Consider the following 22,589-nt stretch of genomic DNA (forward strand, 5'->3'; position numbering starts at 1 on the left):
CAGAATCACACCCACAGCCCCTGCTTGTGCCTCGAATCTCCCCCAGCTCTGCCACGGGCAGTTCCGAGGCCAGGCGCCCCTCTTGGTCTCCTTGCGTGTCGAAGGAGAGGCCGGCAGTCAGCCGTCAGAGCCCTGCTTCTCCTAGCGTGGCTGCCACCAGGGAGGGCCCAAGACCTCCACCCCGACCTGCCGTAGCAGACAGCCACCAACCCCGCTCCCGAGACACTAGCCCAGGAGAAGCAAGGCTGTTGGAACCTGTGGCTGATAAGCACAAATCAGCAGGTGACAACAGCATCCCGAGGACTTGGATTCCTGTTGCTAAGAGGGTCCCAAGGAGACTCCTGGAAGGACCCTGTGCTGCCCACCCAGCCTCCCTATGCTTGGCCACCTGCTGAATGGTGCTGCCTGTGGGCCCTGCTTTCTCAGAATCCGACTTCCAGATGTGGGTGCACTGCCTCTCAGCACACACTGACCCCCCTGCTGATGAGCCACGTTCATGGAGTCCTCAGAGCTGACCCTGGAGCTGGACAGTATGCATGCTGCTGCAAGGCTGGCTCGGAGCACTGCAGTGTCCCTGCCCGCAGGGGTATCGGGGACCTGGAGGCCCCTCTAACTGTTCATCCAGAGATCCTGGACAGTGGGCAGGAGGGCCCCCAAGGACGGGCAGGACCCTCTTCTGAGGGCCCCTTTCCCCAGGCTCATACCTCACAGCTCCAGGCCTGGCCTGCCCACAGGACCCCACCTGCACCTTCTCCTCAACCCAACCCCCTACCTTGGCCAATGGCAGGCCACCTGACCCACTGACCCACCCAAAGCAGTGGTTGGGAGTGGGTGTCTGCACCTATGTGCACCCTCAACTGCCCGTGCCAGATGCGTGGTGGAGCCTGGAGTGGGTGTCTGCACCTATGTGCACCCTCACTGCCCGTGCCAGATGCGTGGTGGAGCCTGGAGTGGGTGTCTGCACCTATGTGCACCCTCACTGCCCGTGCCAGATGCGTGGTGGAGCCTGGAGTGGGTGTCTGCACCTATGTGCACCCTCACTGCCCGTGCCAGATGTGTGGTAGAGCCTGGAGTGGGTGTCTGCACCTATGTGCACCCTCACTGCCCGTGCCAGATGCGTGGTGGAGCCTGGAGTGGGTGTCTGCACCTATGTGCACCCTCACTGCCCGTGCCAGATGCGTGGTGGAGCCTGGAGTGGGTGTCTGCACCTATGTGCACCCTCACTGCCCGTGCCAGATGCGTGGTGGAGCCTGGAGTGGGTGTCTGCACCTATGTGCACCCTCACTGCCCGTGCCAGATGCGTGGTGGAGCCTGGAGTGGGTGTCTGCACCTATGTGCACCCTCACTGCCCGTGCCAGATGCGTGGTGGAGCCTGGAGTGGGTGTCTGCACCTATGTGCACCCTCACTGCCCGTGCCAGATGCGTGGTGGAGCCTGGAAAGGCTCTGATCTGAGACACCTGTCTGTGGCTCCCCAGCTTGGGGGTGGGGTATGGCTCCTGGACGCCATGCCCACAGAGTGCCTACTCCCTGAGCTCAGACTCGAACTGGGGCCTACTTGTAGTCTGCTTTGTGGGCAGCCTGTGGCTCGCAGGCCTCTCCCCAGAGGTGGGCACCCAGGAGTGTCTCCCCGGCCAGTAGATGCCTGGCGCTCCTCCCTCTTGGTCATGGTGTGTGTGCCTGCACCTGCAGCTGGTCTGGCGGGTCCCCAGCATTGTACTGGCTCTCTGGAATGGCGCTAGGGAGAGGCACCCAGCTTGGGGTGGGCTCGGGCCCAGTGGAGGGAGGGGAGGCAGCTCAGGGTGGCCTCGGGCCCAGAGGTGGGAGGGGAGGCCCCAGTAGAGGCCTCTCTGTGGCACCAGCTTGGCTTGTGAGGAGCAGCTCCCCCACACGCCTGGGCAGTCACATGACGTCTTGTCTCCCGAGGCTGCACGCAGCAGCACTGGGGGTCCCAGGGTCCACACTGTCCCAGGGCCGTCTGCTCGTGCAAGAGGGACAAGCCCCATCAGCCTGCACAGTCAGCTGGAGGGACCTGGGGACCACCCAGTCTGTACCAGGCACAGGCTGGTCACCACACCAGCCCCTAAGTGTGGTCCACTCCTGTGGTCCCAGCCTACATCAGGAGCCCATAAGCCCCTGGGGAAACCGGCTCAGGGTGGAGCCCCAGGACCTGCCCAGTTCATGTGCTTCCAGGAGGATGGGCCTCACGTAGTCCTCACGTGGTCCCCCTGCCCTGGGTCAGCACCCCACCCAGCCCCTCCCGTAGGCCCCCGTTCCTCAGCCCCCCCGCCCTGAGCCTCTTACTTGTATGGCCGCAGCCCCCCACGCGCACCTGGGCATCATCGATTCTGAACGCCCAGCGCCCGGGCACACCCACGTTGGTGGTGGTCTCCACCTCTGCGATGTCCGCGGTGCGCGAGCCAGGGATGTTGAAGTAGCGCCGCCCATCACCCGCATTGAAGCCTGCCTGGGGTGGGGCAGGAGGGAGACAGGTCTCCTTACCTTTCCTCGGCCCTTCCCTGGGTGGCCAGGTCAAAGACGGTGGGCAGATGGCCGTGTTCCTGGGACTCTGCATATGTCAAGTCCTAGCCAGGCCCTGGGGCCAACCAGCCTCGCCTCAGCAGACAGGAGCCCTGGCCCTGTTCCCTGACCCGTGCCTCCAGCCTCACCCCTGGGCTTCTGGGCCTCCCGGAGGGCCTGGGGGCTGGAGAGGGTCCAGAAGATGAGTGGAGGCCACACTGAGGGTAGGGGCTTCCGGTCACTTTTGTATCTGTCAATCAAGATTCACTGTAAGGAGGATCAGGGGACAATGGTGCCTTGGTGCCTGAGGATTTCTGTAGTTCTGGGCAGTGAGAGGCCTCCTTGAGGCCACCTGTTGTGCCTTGTCCCTGTGACCTGCTCGCTCTGGCTTCCGCAGGATGGTGGGCAGATCTGCCTACAGTGACCCAGCCTTGCTCCTTCAGGTTATGACAGTCCCAGCAGGAGGAATAGGGGCCCTTGATACCCAGTACCAGCCCCACCGTGACCTACCTGGGCTGCGATGCCCCCCAGGCCAGCAGAGTTGCCCCCACTGCTGGCATGAGTGCCTGTGGTCCATGAGATGGACTCGTAGTTGAAGATGGTGAAGGAGGACTTGCCGTCGGTGACCAGCACCGTCTGGAACGTGTTGACCTGTGTAGGAGAGAGGGCTGGGCAGGGGCTGCAGTGAGGCCCTGCTCTGGGCCTACTCAGTGTCCGCCCCACAGGGGGACAGTCAGCCAGGCAGGAGTGTGAGGGCCCAGTGCACAGCACCCCGCCTTGCTGCGTGGGCCGTGAGTGACGTGCACTGGGTGGGGGCCGCCTAGGACACGAAGCAGACTGGGCCCACCCACGAGGACTGGGCTCTGCAGTGGCTCAGTGCTCCCTCGGCCAAGTCCATGAAACCTCTGTGTGAAAAGAGGGGATGACGCAGGGGAACTGAGAAAAGCAGTTCTGAACCCTCAGGGTTGACGATCTGTGTTCTGTGGTGGGCAGTGTCCACGTGAGAGATGTCATTTTACGTTGGGTGGGGAATTGGGACAGTTCAAGAAACGACCTGGGTCACACGGGGAGGCGTCCTGAGAGAGAAGGGACTCCGAGCCTGCTTTTACCCAGCACCCGATCAATCCCAACCAGCGTGGCTCTGAAACACAGCCATGGAAATCCTAGAAGGAAAGAGGCCCATGTGTCCACACCTCTGAGGAGAAGGACCTTCAAGTATGACGTTTGTTAACAGCAGGGACCAACAGGGAGACTTATATATTGGGGAAAAAACTTCTTAATAGAAAAAAGTGTTGTAAGATCAAACTGAGTGTCAAATGGCGAAGGGAAGGAGCCCTTGAGACCGAGGTAGTCGACATGGATGTCCTCACTGCAGGGCAGCATCACGGATCACAGGGAAAGCCCCAGAGCGTCCCTCCACAGCGGAGGACACCAGCAGCAGCAGCTGGCCAGACCACCCCAGAGAGCAAAGACACCCAAGTCCCTCAGAAGCACCTCTGTGGCCTGCTTGGTTGCCAAGGAGGGACAATGACACAGCACGTGGCTGGGGTCAGGCACTGGCACCGCGAGGTGTGGGGGGGACTCTCGGGGGGTGCTGCAGGTCTGCAGGCCATGGGTCTCCAGGACACCACCATGCCAGGGGCCACTTGGGGCCACATGGTGCCACCCCACAGCCTTGTAGCACATGGATTTTGTCCAAGTCCCGGAGAGACAATTTGAGGTACAGCAGGGCCCTGGGCTGGCTGGCAGCCATGGAGACCATGGGAGCCGCGGTGGGCACTGTAGTGTGAGCAAACAGGGGAATGGGCACTACGCTTTGGGAAAGTGAACCTAACCAAGATGTGACAGCCACCATCAGGGCCAACAGCGGGGCTGTGGGAGCTGGCCGACCTCAGTGTTTCCACAAGCTACGAGGAGATGCAAGAACCGTGACGTCCACTTTGTGTTGATGAGCCTGCTCCTGGCAGCACGGGAAGTACTGCCAAGTGCCACCTATGCCTCCAAGCACTTCTGGTGCCTGATGCCCGGGACATGCTGTTCCTGTCACCTCCACTGGAGTATGCTGAATGGTCTGCATCACTCCTGTCTGCTTTGTCCAGGGCTGTGTCCCCAGTGCCCAAGACACTGCCTGCTGCTTAGCAGGTGCCCTAAAAAGTGTTTGTTGAGTGGTGAACAGATAGCTCGGGACTTGTGCCCCTCGGTACCTCTTTCTGGGGAATTAGCATCTATCTGGGCAGTTGTGGCCCAATATCCAACACAGGCCTTGACATAGTAGGTGCTCAATAAACACTGTCCTCATAAGGGAGCGTCCACCCACCTATTCTCACCAGGAATTCCTGTTAGCATACTGGCTGGCTGGCAGTGCCAAGGGCAGGGAACAGAAATGGAATGGCTCCTGCAGAGTCCCTGAGTGCTGGGCATTCCAAATGGAAGTCCTCCTGACTCCTGCTCACCTGACAGAGTCACTAGCACATCTGCTGCAAGTGTGCAGCTTCCAGGAGGTATGGGAGGAGAGGGCTCCACCCCCTCCAGGGGCCCATGACCTCAGCCAAGGAAGTTGATCTACTCTTTGCTGCGGGGACTGGGATTCCTGAGCCCCGTGCCCCTCTTGGGTGTGGATGAGGGACTGCACCTGGCCTGCCTTGGGGAGGGTCCTAGCTAGATACCCTCCCTTCTCAGGACCAAGGCCTGGACTCACAGGAGAAGAGGAGCTGCCTCCAAAGAAGGTCACTCGGTACCATGTGGCGACAAAGACCCAGGTGGCAGAGAAGTCTGAGAGCTCAGGGAAGTAGCGTCTGATGTCCGCCGTGGCTCTGTGCAGCGTGGCTGGGTCTGTGGCCTCCCGGTAGTAGACGTCACCTGAACGCCTGTTGTCCACATCTGCCCAGAAGGCCGCCACCACGCAGCGGTCCTTGGCGATCGGGAAGGCCACGGGGGTGAACTGGGAGACCTCCCTGAGGAAGGAGATGATGCCGTTGTTGTTCACCTGGAGAGGGAAAGCGGGAAGCTGCGGCATGGTGCCTCCTCCCTCCTGATCAGGCGTCTTGGGAGGGTGACCCAGCCTCAGCGCATCCCCAGGAGGACCCCAGATGGGGCCGCAGGGTCTGGCTGCACCCCGCCCAGGCGAGCAGGTGCTGGGGCCAGGTTCTGACCTGAGCCGAGTGCCTGAGGCCCTCTGTGGAGTCCCTCCCGGCAGGGCCTGCTGCTCTTGGCCTGCCCAGCAGCCTCTGCGGCTTCAAGGGCTTCTTGGGCCATCGGGAAGGGTGGGGTCCGGGCCAGGGCCAGCACAGCCGGCGGAGGATGGAGGTGGGGAGCCCCCGGAGGCTTCAGAGCAGAGAGGCTGAGCAGAGGCTCTGCATCCAGACAGGCAGAATTCAGGCCCGACTCTGGGTCCCTGAGAGGTCAGCTACCCGCTGGCTCTGGTCTTCTTACCTATGAGACTGAGCTCACACGGCTCAGCCCCCAGACCCAGCCTCACCTCCAAGATGATGTATGGGGGGTGGGGCCATCTGGAGGGAGGGGATCATGAGGGCGGAGCTCTGAGGAAAGGGATCAGTGACCTTATAAAGGCCAAAGGGTGGCCTCCACTGAGGACACAGTTGGAAGACCCCAGGAAGCAGGCCTCTCTGGCATCAACTCGAAAGAACCAGGGCTGTGAGAAGAATGCTCCTGTTGTTTATCAGCTTCCCAGTCTCAGGCACTTTATTATAGTAGCTTAAGACACCAGCTCTGACCTCACAGGGGGCTGGGCAAAGGCATACGAGGTCACATATTGTCATTATGGTCACATATTGTCATTCTTTGCTGCTGGGAGGAATGTGAGCAGAACTGGGCCTTTAGAAAGGCTGCTGGGGCTCCCTCCAGTGAGGGCATGTGTGTGTTCAGATCAACAAGAAGGTGGATGGGTGCACTCTGTCCCCCAGAGCACCAGGGTCCAAGCCAGGGCCAGGAGAGGCATGGGGGCTGGCCTTCCCAGAGCCCAGCTGCAACTTGAGCAGCTCAGGGAGGCAGAGGGCCATGTGGGAGCTCAGGGCTAGCTGGAGCCAGGGCCCCTGATCAGCCTGCAGGGTGCTGGGCCCTGGCTCCAGGCCCGTGGGTCCCGGGGTGTGGGTCGGGTGGCCTCTTCCAGGCAGAAGCAAACGAAAATATGCTCTGGAGGGAGAGGGTGTCATCTTGGCCTCCAATCATTCCTACAAGTGATTGTCGACCGAGGACATAAAGATGATTTAGCACATAGGAAGGCATCAGCAGAGAGGGACACCAGGTGTGGCACCGTCAGGCTCCTACTATCCAATAACAAGGCTCAAAGAAATAAAATGCCAATCTTAAGATCCCATCAAGAAAACAGTCAAGCCGGGTCCTGCTGGCCCAGGTGGAGGGTCACAGGTCCAAGGCCAGCTTGGGTGACTGAGTGAGAAAGAGGTGGGGGAGGCTGGGGATGCAGTTCAGAGGTAGTGTCCCTGGGCTCAATCTCTGTCACTGCACAGATGTCCTTTGCCCACTTTTGAATCAGGTTGTTTGTGTTTAGTTGCTGAATCTGAGAGCTCTTTCTGTATTCTGGACACCAACCCCCTATCAGGACATGACAGGCAGATGTCTCCCATGCTGGGGGTTTGTGACACTGTTGACTGTCTCTCTTGATGTCCCAAAGGTCCAGGAAGTCCTCTATGCCTGTTTTCTTTTATTGCCAATGACTCTGGTTTCACACCCAAGAAATCGCTGCCCAGTGGCTGCCCCCGGGTTTCCCCTGAGTTCCAGTGTTAGCCTTTGATCTACTTTGACTCTGTGTTGGTGGCAGTGCCAGGGGCATCTGACGGCATTCTTTCGGTGTGGCCACTCAGCTTCCCAAGCACTATCTGCTGAAAGCCTGTCCCTGGCCCTGGTGGCCCTGGCCTGCTGTGAGAGGTCCTCTCTACAAGAAACCTGTGAATGGCCGACCACCCTACCTGACCACCTGGGAGCTGTGAGGCACAGAGCGTGAGTGGCCGTGAGACACTGGAGCTCTCAGGCCTTGCTGTGTGCCAGCGCACCCCATGTTGATTGTGGTAGTGCTGGCATATCTGCTGGCAAAAAAATAAAAATTGCATCACTGGTGACACCATCAGCAAAGATATGCCAGCACTACCACAATTCGCTGCACTAAACGATAGTTACATAGTCCAGACAAGTTCTGCAAGCAGTTCAAAGCGGAGGAATCTATCAATATGTCCGTTTCCTCCCAAAGTCCGTTTCCTCCCAAAGTAAGTATTTCCAAAGGAGCCGTCAATTGGCTTGGTGTCGTGGCATTTCTGTATCCTCCTCCCTTCTGCTAGTGATGGTCTAAAATTTGGGGGCCAATGGCTATATGCTGGACCAGTAGTCAGTGACGGGTTTGATCCAATTGCAGTGGTATCAACCTAAGACAGGAGGCTGACGCCTAAAGGTCAGTTTTCCGATGACGGGTAAGAACCATATGTTGAATTGGACAACCTACCAGGCACGGTCCTTAAGCCACATTAACCTCACTCCCCCACTGGCACCAAGGCCAAATTTGGGGGCCAACAGAGGTGAGGCAAAGAACCTCACCCCCCCCCCCCTGGTGCATAGACCTATCCACAAGTATGGCTGTATGCTGGACCGGTAGTCAGTGACGGGTATGATCCAGTTGCAGTGGTATCAACCTAAGACAGGAGGCTGACGCCTAAAGGTCAGTTTTCCGATGACGGGTAAGAACCATATGTTGAACTGGACAACCTACCAGGCACGGTCCTTAAGCCACATTACTTGTTGTTTAATTAATCAGAAGGGGGGAGATGCTGGGAGCCATTAGCCAAGTAGGTATGACAATTTCCTTGCCAGCGTACCCCCATGTTTCTTAGTGGAAGGTGACCTTGCTCAAGGACCAGGGCGGATCCGGGTTTAAGGCGGTTCCAGGTTGAAGATTATTCCTGCTGGGAATAGGGCCTGAGTTCCCGTTGAGTTCTCCCGGGATTCAGAGAGTATTTTGGGCAGAGAACGTGTGTGTTTGTAGAGGGCCGGTGTGAGATCGGGAATAAAGAATTGCTGTTTGAATCTACAAAGCTGTGAGTGGCTCGTGATTTTGTGCCCAGCCAGACTGCGGCACTGGTGGAGATGTAATGGTGAAATGGAAAGGGGGAATAGAATGAGTAATGGTGACCACAGAAGGACCTGGCCATTTGGCTCCTGCATATAAAGCCAGGTCACAGGCCAGGTCTTGAGGATTTGCATTGTGTGCCCAGGTGCAGAGCATCATTATTCACAACAGCAAGAAGCTGGAGGCCACCCCAGCGTCCACTGGTAAAAGGATGGACAGAGAAAGAACGGGATGTTATTCAGCCTTAAGAAGAAAGAGAGTCCCAGGTGTAGCAGGGTGGTGAGCCCTGGAGATGCGGTCAGTGCAGTCAGCCAGTCCCCAGGGCCCTGTCCACAGGGCCAGGTCCACATGCACCCCAGGTGGTCCTGCCCATGGCTTCCTGGAGTCCTTGTGCAGCCAGTGTGGAGGTTCAGTTTAGCAAGAGGCGCCCCCTGTAGGCAGCTGTGTCGGTGCTCACACTGCAGCTCTGACCGCAGGGCTGGCATCTGCACCAGCAGCGGGTTATGCCATGTGCATTTCACACAAGGAAACGCTGGGGGAGAGCAGGGAGGAAAACCAGCTATCAGAATAGTTAATGACCAAAGAAGATAGTTTAAAGAATCAAATGAATATAATAAAAGGAAACAAAATAATAGAAATTAGGAACTAAAGGGACAGACTTGAAAGCAGATTTGATGCAGTGTTAGAAAAACCAGTGAACTGGAGTGGAGGATGGTTTGGAAGAAACCACCCAGAAACGAGAACAGAGACAAGAAGGTGAGGATTCCGAGTAGCGGAGGCAGCACAGGAGTCAGCTCAAGGGCCAGACAAGGGCGCCTTCTGAAGCCCCAGGAAGAAGAGAGGGTCAGAGGGCATGGCTGAGAAGCTCCCAGAACTGACTGTGTGTCAGTCCATCTGTCCAATCCCAGGACTCGCTCTAGAAAAATAAGAACAAAGCCGCAGCATGCAAGCAAGTGCTGGGAACTCAGGCAGCCAGGGACACGGACGGGACCTGAGAAGGAGAAGCCGCAGAAACCATGGAAGGTGGTACGGGAGCAGGCGGCTGACTCCCGCAGCCCAGGGCCCAAGAGAGGAAGAAAACAAGGCCTGCCGCCCAGAGACGTCCCTCGCGGCCAGCAAGCGGCGCAGGAAGGAGAGAACAGACCCCACTGGGGAGGGGGTGGGGTCGACCTTCAACCACAGGGGTCAGGGGAGAGATGTAGAGGGAGTCACAGACTGACCCAGTGGGCAGTGGCCATGTAGGGAACCTACAGGGGCCGTGGGTTGTGAGAGGGTCTGTAGAACTAGTGGCAAGGACACCAGGCGTGCCGTGTGCAGCACCGGGGCAGAGCCCTGTGCAGACTCCTGCTAGGACGGGGCGGCAGAGCTCCAAGCCAGCAAGAGAAGAGAAGGATTGTAACGCAGGGGCCAGTCGCCCAGGAAGATGGAGCACGGAAACCCGTCCCCCAGGCGTGCGTCCAGTGGAGAGGGAGGAACGCTGCTCCGGGTGAAGGCAGGCTGGCTGAATGCTCGCCACAGGGAAGCTGCAGACCACCAGCAACACGGACTGCTGGAGGCCAGAGTGTCCTGCCCGGGGCCAGCGGGACCACCAGTCCCCAGCAGGGCCTTCACATACGCAAGAGTCCACCCAAGGAAACAGCCAGCCATGATCCTGCACGAGTCCCTTCCTGGTAATGTGTGTGGCAAGACCACCTGGGGCTCAGGCAGCAGGGGAGAGAATTCAGAGCCCTGTCTGCTGTGGGCCTCGAGTCATTTTACAGGGTCACGTTCACAAGGATCCACCTTGAGGGATGAAGTGTCCTGTCGTCTCTTGGTCTTTGGGGGACCACGAGAAGCTTGCTCTAAAAGAGAAGCATTCCCAAGTTTGGTGTGCAAACACACTGTGTGTGTGGCATCTTCCTGGCCTGTCCTCCCGGGGGCTTGAGAGCCCAGGGAGCCCAGGCAGCCTGGCCCATCCTTCCTGTGCTGGGATGAGGGACGTCCTTTGTCTTTGATGTGGGCACTCATGTCTTCCGATGGCATCCGTGAAACAACAACAGGGTGACCTATCAGTTTGCAAGGAGAGTATGATGTTGGAATGATCCTGACAACTTTATGTAAAAGAAAATTTTTTCTAGAAAAGTGAAATTTACCAGATTTAATCAGAAATACAGAACCAAATTTTTTATATAATCACTAAGGAAACTGAATGAGTATTCTAAAGTTTTCCTGCCAAGAAAGCTCTGCATCACAGGACAGTATCAGTGCACTCTTCTCGATGCTTGAGAAAGACTCCAGAGATCCATGAATGCTCCCAGGTGAGCTCTGCACCTCCCTGAAGGTGACATCTCACAGGGACACACTTGAATGGCCAGTGGTGAGCTGTCTCACTAAGGTGAAGCTGCTAGAACCTTCAGAAAGCGGTCATCAAACTGAATCCAGCCATCTATAAATAGGATCCATTATCCTCATCGCCAAGTTGAGGTTTTATTAGGAATACAGGGAGTGTTTTACATTAAAAAACAATTGATTTTATTCATTATTACATGAATTTTATGAAGTTCACTTATGGACTTAGAGACTGAAGGAGAAGACTGGAAGCATCTTACTAGGAGTAGCGAAGGCATCTGATCAAAGCCGGTGCCCTTCTGCAAGGTGAAGGGTGTCCTCGAAGCCACCAGGTGAGGGGCTGTGGTTGTGCTGAAGCACAGGACACTTTGGGTCAGGGTTCCACCGGCCCACTTCTGTGGGACGGTGATGAATTCTCAGCCAGGCAGGAAAAAGAGCCCAACATAAAGTGATGGAAAGAAAGGGACATGGTGGTCACGGGTGCACATGAGGTGGAAGTGGGCGGAAAACCCAGAAGCTGCAGACAGAACCCCTGGGAGAACATACCCCTGGGAGAACCAGTCGGCTGCCAGACAAACTGGGGGATGCAAAGAGTCTCACAGTGGACAGAAGGGAAGTCAGGGAAAGACACCGTCCCAGCCACGCAGGCCACTGGCACCCAGAGCAAGCCTAGCGGAGGCCCACAGGGTTCTGCATGGTCAGAGCTGCCCCTCACAGCAGGTGCCAAGGCGACCCAAAGGAGCAGGACACGCCGTGTCCCTGGGCAGGGTGACTGGGAGCTAAGAGCCGGCAGCTTCCTGGCCTCTGGTGGAGTGACCAGTGCAGGGCACAGTAACAAGCCCACAGGTGTGCATCTTGACAAGCCAATTCTAATGTCGAACAAAGGCACCAGCAAAGACCAACCAAGGCCATCTGGAGAGAACGAGGTGGCAGGATGCGCTCCAGCAGACACCAGGAGTTCTTAGGGAGCACTGGCTCAGGGACAGAAGAGTACCCTGAGCCCAGGAGCTCCCAGGGAGCCAGGGCACTGGGTCCCCAGTAGTGGTACTTCAGGCACTGCAGGTGGCCTTCCCCATATGCTGGGGGTTCTGCTTGTCTTCAAATGAGAGCGGCCCCAGGATCCTGACCTTGTGCCCTGCACAGAGACCTGCTCCAGTTGCACTAGAACCCTAATGTGAAGGACGAGGGACAGCCTTGCAGTTGCTGGGGAAGGGATGTGTAGAGGTGCTCGCGGCTTCGGTGAAGCATTAAGGCAGGCACAGAAACATCCGGATCTTGATGTGAACACACTCTGCCCGGTGCAGCTTGAGGCCCTGTCTTAAAGCTTGCCACCCGAAAGGTTCCCACGATCGGGATTTTTTTTTTGTTTTTTCAGACTTTGAAAAACTTGTACACACATGAGATATCTTGGGGCTGGGACCCAACACAAAACTCATACTGTTTCATGGCACATTAAATGTTCCGCCCAAAGCTAAGTTTATGTATCACTTTCACTAATTTTGTGCCTCTAAGAAAGTTTAGTACACTGAACCATGTTTTTGTTATTTATTTTTGAATATCAAGATAAATAAAAAAACAATGACTAAATAAAAATAAATAACTCCCCTGTGGAGTGTGTGCTGAGGTTGTTCTGCCTGCAGCTGCCCCAGAGGCTGGGGGTGGCGTCTTCCACTTGGGGCTCGTGGACTGCAGTCTGCTGCAGAGGGGGACACTCAGCCTGAATAGTGAGGGGCAGGGCTTCTGCTCAAAGGCACCACTGGAGAGAGTCCCAGGGCACAGAGAGGGAAGAGGCTTTTGAGACGCTGACAATCTGGTTTTACACAGAAGGGGAGACCGCAGCGAAGAAGAAAAGGACTGACAGTCACTTCTCAAGGGGAAGACTCCCTCAGTGACACCAGGTGGACCCCCAGCAAGGGCATGGCACCTCAGGGCTGCCACGACTGACCGTGTCTGTGGAAAAGAGGGCCACCCAGATGTGACAGTGCGGAGGGTGTCGTGTTCCCAGGCGAGCCTCACCCGCCTGCTGCCTGGCCAGGCCTGGGCTGAACAGAGCCAAGTGAAGTCCTGAGTCCCGATTCACCAGGGCCTGGTCCTATCCCTCTGAGCAGGCTGAGATTCTCAGGGGGACTCTGGTCAGCTGCCTGGCTCTTGGGAGGCCCTGAGGCCAGAAGGAACAACAGGAACTGAGGAGTGCCCGGCTGCAGGAAGGAGGGGAGGCAGCTGTGCCGGGGACAGGGGCTGTCCTGCAGGATGCACCCCCAGCTGGCTCAGAGGAAGCACAGGGGTGATGCTGGTGGATTTCCTGCTTGGATGAAGAGAGGACGTGCGCTGTGGAGGCACCTGGGCTGAGGGCCTCCCTGGGCGGGCGGTGGGCCTGGGGCAGCAGGGTCCCTGTCAGCCAGGAGTGCCTGGGGAACTGGCGGAGCCCCGCCCAGCACCGCAAATCAGATCAGAGAGGGTGGCGCCTCGGTTCCCCGAGTTAACTTCTCTGCCCCCAGGCACTCCGTGAGCTTGTTCTGAAGCAGGCAGGCATGTCTCGTTTCCTGGCCACTTTCCGGGTGGTTGGATTCCTCCCACAGTGCAGTGGGGCTGGCATCCGGGCAGCAGTGGGCAGAATGCAGGCGGAGCCAGCTTCACGCCCAGCCCTAGAAGGACAGGCTGGCTGGGCAGAGCACCTGGTGCTGCACCTCAGGAAGCCTCACAAGCGGCTGCAGAAGGGACAAGAGCAGAGTTCCAATGTCCCTGCAAGAGTGACCACCAGGGACAACCTGGGCCACCTTCTGGATGCCCTAGATGGGAGCAGTGGAGGAGGCAGGGAAAGGACTGGGTGTTGGAGGACAGCCTCCCTGTCTTCCAGTTGGCCCTCTCTCCTGCCCCCCTAAGTCCACTATTCAGGGCCTCCTTCTGGCCACCCTCTGGTCTCCTGCCCCAACTCTTACCTCTGGCCCTGAGTGCAGGACTGGGTGGAGGTGGTCTTGGTAGCCCTCCTCTTATAGGGGCTACCCCAGGGGGTCCAGGTAACTGCTGTGGCCTCCCTCCTCTCCTCTCCTCAGCTGTCCCCAGTGCCTTGTGCAGGTGCACACCTGGCCAGGTGCCGGCCAGAGTCTTAGGGGCTAGGGGCCAGCTCTCACACTAGCCCATGGGCAGCAGCCATATTTTCCTAGGAATTCACACCTCCCTTGGGTCCATCAGTGGCTTGGGCTGTTGTGTATGCTCTACCTGGTCCAGCTCAGACAGAGGGGCCTCCTTACGACCACCTGAAATGTCTGAAGCTACCACTGGGTCACTGACAATTTGCAGTGGTCAGAGGTAGAATCTCCAGGCTACACCTGGCTTGTCCTGGCTCCCCACACATACCTGGACCCTTGTCTTGTCCCCTGGGAACAGTGGCCACTCTCTGGGACCCCACACAAGGTACAGTCCCAGTGGGCCTCCAGGGCTGCCATGCCTGATCCATTCCCCATCTCCATGGGTGCTCCAGAGCAGGGGTCAGGAAGTGTTTGATGAAGGTCAGGTTCAGAGGTTTAGAGGGCTGCATCTGGCCCTCAAAAAGCACCCAGACAAGCTCAGAGGACATGAGGGATAGAGCTGCCTCCAGTGTGGGCACCCTGGACGGTCAAGGGCCTGTGCCAACCCATTCCCATTCCATGCCTTGTACCCTGTCTAGACTGCAGCATCCTGAGGATATCTGAGCATGTGCTGGGTCCCATGCACCAAGGAACAGGGCAGTGGCTGTATTCAGTAAGTGTTTAATATGCAAGACCTGGCTGGCTGAAAGAATAACTTGTCCTGCTTTGTGAAGATCCGGTCTGTGATGTGAGGCTGTGAGCCTGGGCCTGGGGGGCATGCTGGTGGGGCTACCCACCTTTCTGGCACAGAGGTGCAGGAGCAGCCTCCACAGGGCCAGTCTCCTCTGTCCTTGGGTCTGCCCACGTCCATCAAGAGTCCCAGTCTGGCTAGAGACCAGAGCTACAGAGGGACGGCTGTGGCTGGGCCTGGGGGCAACATGTCTGGCCACCCTATCACCATACGTAGGAGTCAGGAGAAGGCTAAGCCTGCAGGTCAGTCAGGAGGGCTGGGGGTCTCCCAGGGACAGGTGAGCAGGAGAGCAGGCACGCTCAGCTGCAGTGATCCTCAGATGGGTCCCAGAAGAGGCCCAGTATCAAAATAAATAAATAAATAAATTGACTCAGGGTCCACCCAGACCTGGGGTGCATCCCTCTCTGCTTGACACTTCTGCTGTGCCCCAGGAGACACTGGGTGCTCCCCCATGGAAACCTGCTCTGGAAGAAACCATTCCTGAAGCTGGCCCAGGGAGCAGCCACCCCTGGGCACCTTCGCCCAGAAGAGGGTGTGGATGGGAACATACTTCTGGGTGGTCAGGAGCCCTGCACAGCCCCTGCCTCCTGGAGGAGTCCCTCTTCAGCAGGGAGCCCTGCATTGAGGGCCACTGGCACCACCACATGCCACAGCAGTGGTCAGCCAAGCTGAGTGCAGTCAGCCCTCGGGTGGCACTTGTTGCTCTCATTAAAAAGCACACTCCCACAGTTCAGGGCTCCGGCCACACTGCAAGACACTGTGTGAGGGCCCCAAGTGAATTCTATGAAAGTCCAAACAGGTTGGAAACAAGCTGTTTATAAAGAGAGCCATCCAGGAAGAGATCCACCGGAACCCTGGAGACATGTGTTTCTGGTGGCAGCATTATGGGGGCTTCCCATTGATCAGAAGAGGAACGACTGATCTTTACTGAGCAGCTCCTGGCACTGGGCACTCTTCTGGAAGCTTGGAAGCACAGTGGACAGGAAAGACAAAAATGATGTGAATACCACAGATAGAATGTAATGCCACTTCTCAGAGCAAGGGCACATCAGAAATGAATGAGAGGTGAGAGAGGCCCAGCCAGCAGGAGAGCAGGGCTTCGGCTGTGCCACGAGGACGCATGGTGGCAAGTCTGTCATTCCACACTGTTACCTGCAGTGGGTCATAGGAGCTGATCCCAGGTGGCCAGGCAAGTGGCCAGGCCGCTCTGGGGCAGTGCAGACCCAGCAGGTCCTATCAAGAGGCATTAGGCCCCTGCCACGTGTAACCCAGTGCCATGTCAAATGTGCAGTGCATCGTGGTGTCAGACTCCCCGTGGTCACCAACGCCAGCCGGCTGCCCTTTGTGCCTTATCACTCTTCTCCCCTCAGTCCTGAGCCACTGGAGAATAAGCTACAGATAGGATGACCTGCACTCCTAAGTATTTTACTATTTCCCAGGAATAAGAACCTTCTCTCGGGCTGGGGATGTGGCTCAAGTGGTAGCGCGCTCGCCTGGCATGCGTGCAGCCCAGGTTCGATCCTCAGCACCACATACAAAGATGTTGTGTCCGCCGATAACTAAAAAATAAATATTAAAAAATTCTCTCTCTCTCTCTCTCTCTCTCTCTCTCTCTCTCTCTCTCTCTCTCCCCTCTCCTCTCTCTCTCTTAAAAAAAAAAAAGAACCTTCTCTCATATGAGCACATGCAAATCCCTGAACCAGAGGGCCTAACCCCGATGGTTAGGTGCAATGCTGGTGACGGTTCTGTCCCCATCTATGCTTCATCATTCATTTACTTGTGTCTGTGTGTACAGACGCCTCCTTTATTTAGTGCCCTACAAGCTGTGTCTATCATTATTTATTTTTATATTCAAACTGTCCCAGACATGGCTAGTGGGAGCCCCTCCAGTGGCCTCTGTGTCCTGCTGCCTCTCCATCCTTCCTTGCGCTCTTCCTCACTCTGTGGTACAAGGCTCACTTTTCTTGACACCAGCTAGAATTTCAAGAAAGCCTGGCTCTGTTCAGTAGAGACTGGTATGCAGCAACCAGTATCTGGGCACCGGAAGTGCTCATGGCTTTGGGGGATGCTATTGGACAGAGCAAGAAAATCCTTAGTGACGGGGACACATTCTGAGAAATGTGTCATTAGGCTTTTACCTAGAGTGCACTTACACAACTTTGCATGGCCCAGGCCAGTCACCCCACAAGGCCTCTTGATACCAGCAGGAAACGTGAAAGATACCAGATGCATAGCAGGGCATAATGTTTAATGGTAACTTGGTTTTAAGTAAACAGAATACACCTAAAATAACAATAGTCTATACAGCCCAGCATAGCATAGTGGTCCACTATTGCTGCCAGCATCATGTACTCTTCATAACTGTGTGTGTTGTATGTCCATGTCTGGCGGCACAGAAGGATGCTCCCCACCAGCGTTAACACCAGCACGCGAGCAGTGCATTATCCATGAGGTTAGGCAGCTTTGATGGCTCGGCTTTTATGGAAGTTTCCATCTCCACTGTAGTTAGTCTTATGGGACCATTATTGTATTTGTGGTCATGCAAGACATGACCAAATGTGTGTATGTCATACATGGGTATGTCTGAATCCATCTACCACAATATACATTCATCTTCACAGGATAATGTGAGTTTATATTGATATAAACCAATTCCTATCCAACATAAAAACCACTGGCTTTGTTTGTGCTTCCTCCTTTCCACATCTGTAACTCCCATCTTCAAGAGTGAAGCACACATCATCCTCAATATGTTCACTCCTTCACTCTACAGGTTCAGAATCACTAACCATACCACTGTGAAAAAATAGGCTAAAATTACAGTTTGATATTTGGATATCATTCTTTTAATTTTACTTTGCAGGTGTATGAAGTATCGTATTAAAGTTACTTGCTAAAATTAGAAGATAATTATATTAAAGCAACTATTATAAATATTAAAATTATGCTCAGAATATAAAAGAAAACATCAGGATGAGGAGGAAATAAATGAAAGATGCAGAAAAATCCAAATAGAACTTCTATCAGTGAAAAATAAAATAGCTGAAACAAGAACACACTGAATGGGATTAATGGGTTAAACACTGCAGAAGAGAGAATTGGTGAACTTGAAGACATAAAAAAAAGAAATATCCAAAATTAAGGACATAGAGAAAAAAGGACAGAACAAAAAGTGAACAAAGTTTCAATGAGCAATGGAACAATTACATGCAGTTTGATGTACATACACTTGAGTCTTCAAATGAGAAGGTCAAAAACAGGAGAAAATGAAAACTATATATCCAAAATCATGAATACAAGCAGAAGAAATATAAAAAACATCATAACAATGCACCTAAAAATCAAATTGCTGAAAAGCAGTGATAAAAAGAAAATCTTGAAAACAGAGAAAAAAGACATTATACACAGAGGAACAAAGATGAGAAGGCAGCAGACTTCCCATTAGGAACTATGCAGATTGACAGACAATGGAACAGCATCTCTTCCACACTGGAAACGAAACAAACAAACAAAAAAAACCAATCCCCAAATCACACAGTTAACCTAGAATTCTACACCATTCATCAGAAATATCTTTCAAAATGGAGCTAAGTAAAAAAGTTATCAGAAAAGGTAATTTATGCCAAGCAGGCCTATACCAGAAACATTATAGGAAGTCCTTCAAGCAGAAGAAAAATAATATAAATTGGAAATCTGGATCTACACAAGAAATGAAGATTGGAAATGGTAAATAGGTGAGTAAATATCAAAGACTTTCAAACTTTTAAATCCCTTTAAATGACAATTAGTTATTTATAGCAAAATATTAACAGTGTATTATCAGGTTTATAATATATGCAAATCAACATTTATGGCAACAATAGATTATGGTATTATAAGGTTCTTACATTGTATCTGAAGAGTATAATATTGTTTGAAGATATTCCATATAAAGTTAAAATGTATTTGAAACTATAACAATCATTAAAAAGTTTTTAAAAAGAGATATATTACTAATAAGCCTATAATAGAGATAACATGAAACCATCTCAAAAATCCCAAAGAAGAACAGATGTAAAAAATCAGAGAATACATTAAACCCAACCATACTATAAATCACACTAAATGTAAATGAACTCAATACTCCATTAAAAAGAAGGGATTGCCAGACTGGATTTTTTAAAAGATCAAATGCTATACTTTTATGCATTCACTAAAAGAGTCGAGGCCAATCACCCAGATGCAATGAGGGTTTTGTTGAAGGTTTTGAGGAGCCACAACAAGAAGTCAGTGTCTGCCCTGCCCAGGCTGCAGTGGTCTCAGTGTTACCAGCCTCTGCACATCCCCTCTCTCCACGGCCTTCCTGGTAGCTGGGAGGCTGTTTCTCCTGCTCCCCCTGCCCCAGGTAGAGGCCAATAGACATGGTGGGAAAGCCACTCTCCATGGTTAGGCAAACTGAGGTTGGTGGAGGAAATGACCAGGCGAAGTCCACAAGCTGCCTCTAGACACCATGGCACCTGCTTCCCCCATCCTGGGGAGGGGAGTGCTGGGACCATGCTCTCTGGGTGGGAAGGCCATCCAAGGCTGGGCAGATGGGTGTGGACCCAAGCCTGGCCTCCAGGGCATGAGAGCTGAGATCGCTAGCAAGAGTTCAAGGGCACTCTGTTTATCAACAGTCCTTCTTGACCAAGGGCTCTGCAGGGACACTGCCCACTCCTGGTCCCTCCCACTCAGGGTTCCACGTTTCTTGGAATGGTTCCAAAGTTTTCAAAAGACAAAGAGGTGCAGTGATAAGGGAGTGTAACAGTATATGAGGGCACAGCACATGACGGACCCCTGGGAGAAGCCTCCAGGGGGCTGGGTGAAGGGTGCTCTCTGGGGAGACAGGACTCTGTCCACGCCCAGCAGCTCAGGTTGGAGATATGCCTCATGCGCCATCCACTGCACACCCTAAGAGACTCCTGGGCCCACCAGGGCTCAACACCTTAACAGAAATTGCTCCCCAGGCACTCCCTTCCACTGGCAAAGAAGGGACAGAGGCTGAAGTGTGCTACCCAAGGCCACCGTTCAGGCTGCTTGTGCTAAACACACAAAGATTCTCTGTGTGGCCCTCAGATGCTCCCCTGGGTGGGGCTGCACCTGGGGGCTGTGGCTTCAGCTAATTGGGAGAAACAGGCATTCCCTCTCACTGTCCACATCTGCCTGAGCAGACCACTCCTCTCCCACAGGCCCCATGGTCCCACAGGCCACGGCTCAGCTCCCATCACTACCCAGAACCTGCAGCGGGCTGGTGGCAGGCCTGTCGGTGTGGCCCTCAGCCGTCCCAGAGGCTCACAACTAGCCAGGTGCAACAGCTGTCACACGAGAAAGAAGCAGAACAGTGGGCCCCTTCCAGGCAGGGGCCGCCCACCTGAGGTGGCACTGTCTGGCCGGGGCCATATCGGCAAGCTGTTTCTAACAGACTGAAGAAGCACTCGCCCCATACAGGCACGGCTGCCTTCCCCACATGACCGAGGCCAGTACAGAGGGACAGAGCTTTTATTCACTCGTTCATGCCGTAAGCCTGCTCTTGGCCAAGCCACAGGTGGAAGACAGAGGGAGCAGAGGCCACATAGAAGGTCCTTGTTCGGCCCACACAGGCGCCTGGGCTGGGAGTTGCTGTGCAGTGCTGAGAGCCAGAAAGGGACATCCAGGGCAGAGTCCTGTCTGCCAGGGTGGGCGCATGGACACCCAGAAAGGCCCTGCAGTAAATGCCTCCGTTCTCTGTGTCTGGCTTGGACCTAATCTGTCTCCACACCCTGCATCTGCTTCCCTCCCTGACCACAGAGCCCGCTCAGGTATTTCAGGCCAGGTGTCCTGGACACGGCTCCCTGAAGAACTCCGTCCTCTGCCCACTGAAAAAGGGAAAGGTGAATGGCACTGCACACAGTCCATCCACACAGCAAGGGTGTTCCAGGTAAACCTGTGTTTCAGGAAAGAACAGCTGGAAGATTCATTTCTGATGACACCTTTGTTTTTTTAGACAGACTTTCCACTTCAGAACCATGTCTCCCATTGTTTTGGCAAGAGCAGCTGTTTTTGGTGAGGTTGTCTAGAGGGTCAACGGTGTTGGCAGCACCTTCACTGTGACTTTGAGTGGGAAGATGATACTCGCCCAAATGCTTAAGGGACACTTGGACAGAGTTCTGCCAGGACAGTGCTGGCATGGGGCTTTCCCATTCCTGAGATGGACTGTTCTCCTCTGGCTGGGCAGACCCTGAACTCGGCTCTGCCTGACCACTTTCCATGTCTAGGAGTACACTCTGCTCCTCTGTCAATTCCTGGCCCAGAGGGACCTTCAGGTGGCATCTATAGAGAAAGGATGCCCCCAGCCCCACCCCCAGATGCTCCCTGGGTGGGCAAGGGGAAATGAGCTGCCAGGCTGCAGAGTGGTCCCTGGGGTGGCTGTCCAGGTACGGGGATATTGGAGGTTGTGCTGCTTCTGGATGGGATGGGAAGACATGAGGGTAGTGCAGAAGACTGTCTGGTGAGGGGAGTGGTGTTGAAGATGTTAGGGACCACGTGGTGGCGATGCTTATGGTGGAAGGGGTGACAGCAGGTGGTGTTGCTATTGGCAGTGTTGGTGGTTCTAGCGAGGACACAGGTGGCAGTGCTAATGAGAAGAGTGATGGTGGTAGATGTGACTGGGGTTTGGTTGGGGCAATGGTGTTGGGATGACTGTATACCAGCCTGTCCTAGCATGTGGTGGTTCAGGGGACCACTGGGAACCTAGGTACAGAGGCCACCTCACCATGCTTCATCCCCTGGGTGGCCCCCAAGTGACTGGCCCAGCAGTCACACCCTGGGTACATGGAGACAGAACTGTCACTCAGGCCTTTTCCTGCACCCCCGGGCTCCAGCAGTTCCCTCTGGGGGTCCTGTTGGACTCCCTGGGACTCAGAAGGGTCAAGAGAAGAAACAGCTCACTGACTCCAGCCAGAGCCCCTACACTGCAGCTGGCTTCCAGCCCTGGCCAGGCGGATTTGCTAAGAAGCCCTGAGGAGTGGGGAGGGTCAGTCTGCTGGCACTGGGCCTCCCGAATCAACTGGGGGCGGGGTCCAAGTGGCCTGGGAGGGGAAGGGATCGCAGGCCAAGTGCCCCATCTGGAAACCCAGGCTCAAGGCCGTGTTCCTTGCAGCCACATCGCTGTCAGAAAAGGAAACAACGCGGGGCGAGGGTCACCACCAGGCTCCGGACCCATCTCAGGGTGCATGCTGCGGGCGAGCCCGCCAGCGGCAGGGAGGCACCGCTCCGCGCGCTGAGGCCAAGGTGGCCTGGCTGCTTCTCGCCCCGCCCTGCCCGCGCCTCTCCCGCCGGCCGCTGTCCGGCCCTGGCCGCGGAAGGGAGGAAGCGCTGTCCTCATTCCACCTCTGGCCGCCGTGGTGCCAAGTAGCTGGCGGCGGCAGCGTGAGTCCGGGCCGGCGGGCAGCGGCCGGGGCGCAGCGCCCTCCCTGGCGCCCCCGCGAGCTTGGGGTTACTCACGTAGAGTCCGGAGTGCTCGGCGCCGAAGAACGGGAAGGGCACCGACAGCGGCCGCAGCCCCGAGCCGCCGTCGTCCTGCTTTGGGGTGACGGCGTCGCCGCGCTCGGCGCCGAACGGGTAGAAGTCGGCGAGGGCCACGGCGCCGCGCACCCCGTGCGCCCAGAGCCCCAGCGCCGCAGCCAGCAGCAGCGCCCAGGCGGCGCCGCTCGGCATGGCCAGGTCTGCGAGCGGGACGCGCGGTCCTCGCAGGGCTGGGCAGGTGGCCGCGCAGGGACGGGCCAGCCGCGCTGTCGGTGGGCTCCGCAGCCCGCGCCCGCTCCGCGGAGAAGG

General features: G+C 55.6%; 1 protein-coding gene across 12 annotated transcripts in view; it reads right to left on the minus strand.

Moving 5' to 3' along the window:
• Sned1 (sushi, nidogen and EGF like domains 1) overlaps window positions 1-22,589 on the minus strand; it is a 70,502-nt gene extending 47,913 nt beyond the window's left edge. For all 12 annotated transcript variants that reach the window (XR_013092356.1, XM_076866749.1, XM_076866748.1 and 9 more), the window contains exons 1-4: window positions 22,260-22,589; window positions 5,217-5,504; window positions 3,029-3,169; window positions 2,303-2,465 (exon numbers count right to left, since the gene is read on the minus strand). Coding sequence is in view for 11 of the 12 variants with exons in the window: in XM_076866749.1 (XP_076722864.1) it covers window positions 2,303-2,465; window positions 3,029-3,169; window positions 5,217-5,504; window positions 22,260-22,472 (805 nt within the window). In the remaining variant the exon portion in view is untranslated. The remainder of the gene's footprint in view (window positions 1-2,302; window positions 2,466-3,028; window positions 3,170-5,216; window positions 5,505-22,259) is intronic.

The sequence above is a fragment of the Callospermophilus lateralis genome, chromosome 9, assembly GCF_048772815.1.
Source record: "Callospermophilus lateralis isolate mCalLat2 chromosome 9, mCalLat2.hap1, whole genome shotgun sequence".
Classification (NCBI taxonomy): Eukaryota; Metazoa; Chordata; class Mammalia; order Rodentia; family Sciuridae; genus Callospermophilus; species Callospermophilus lateralis.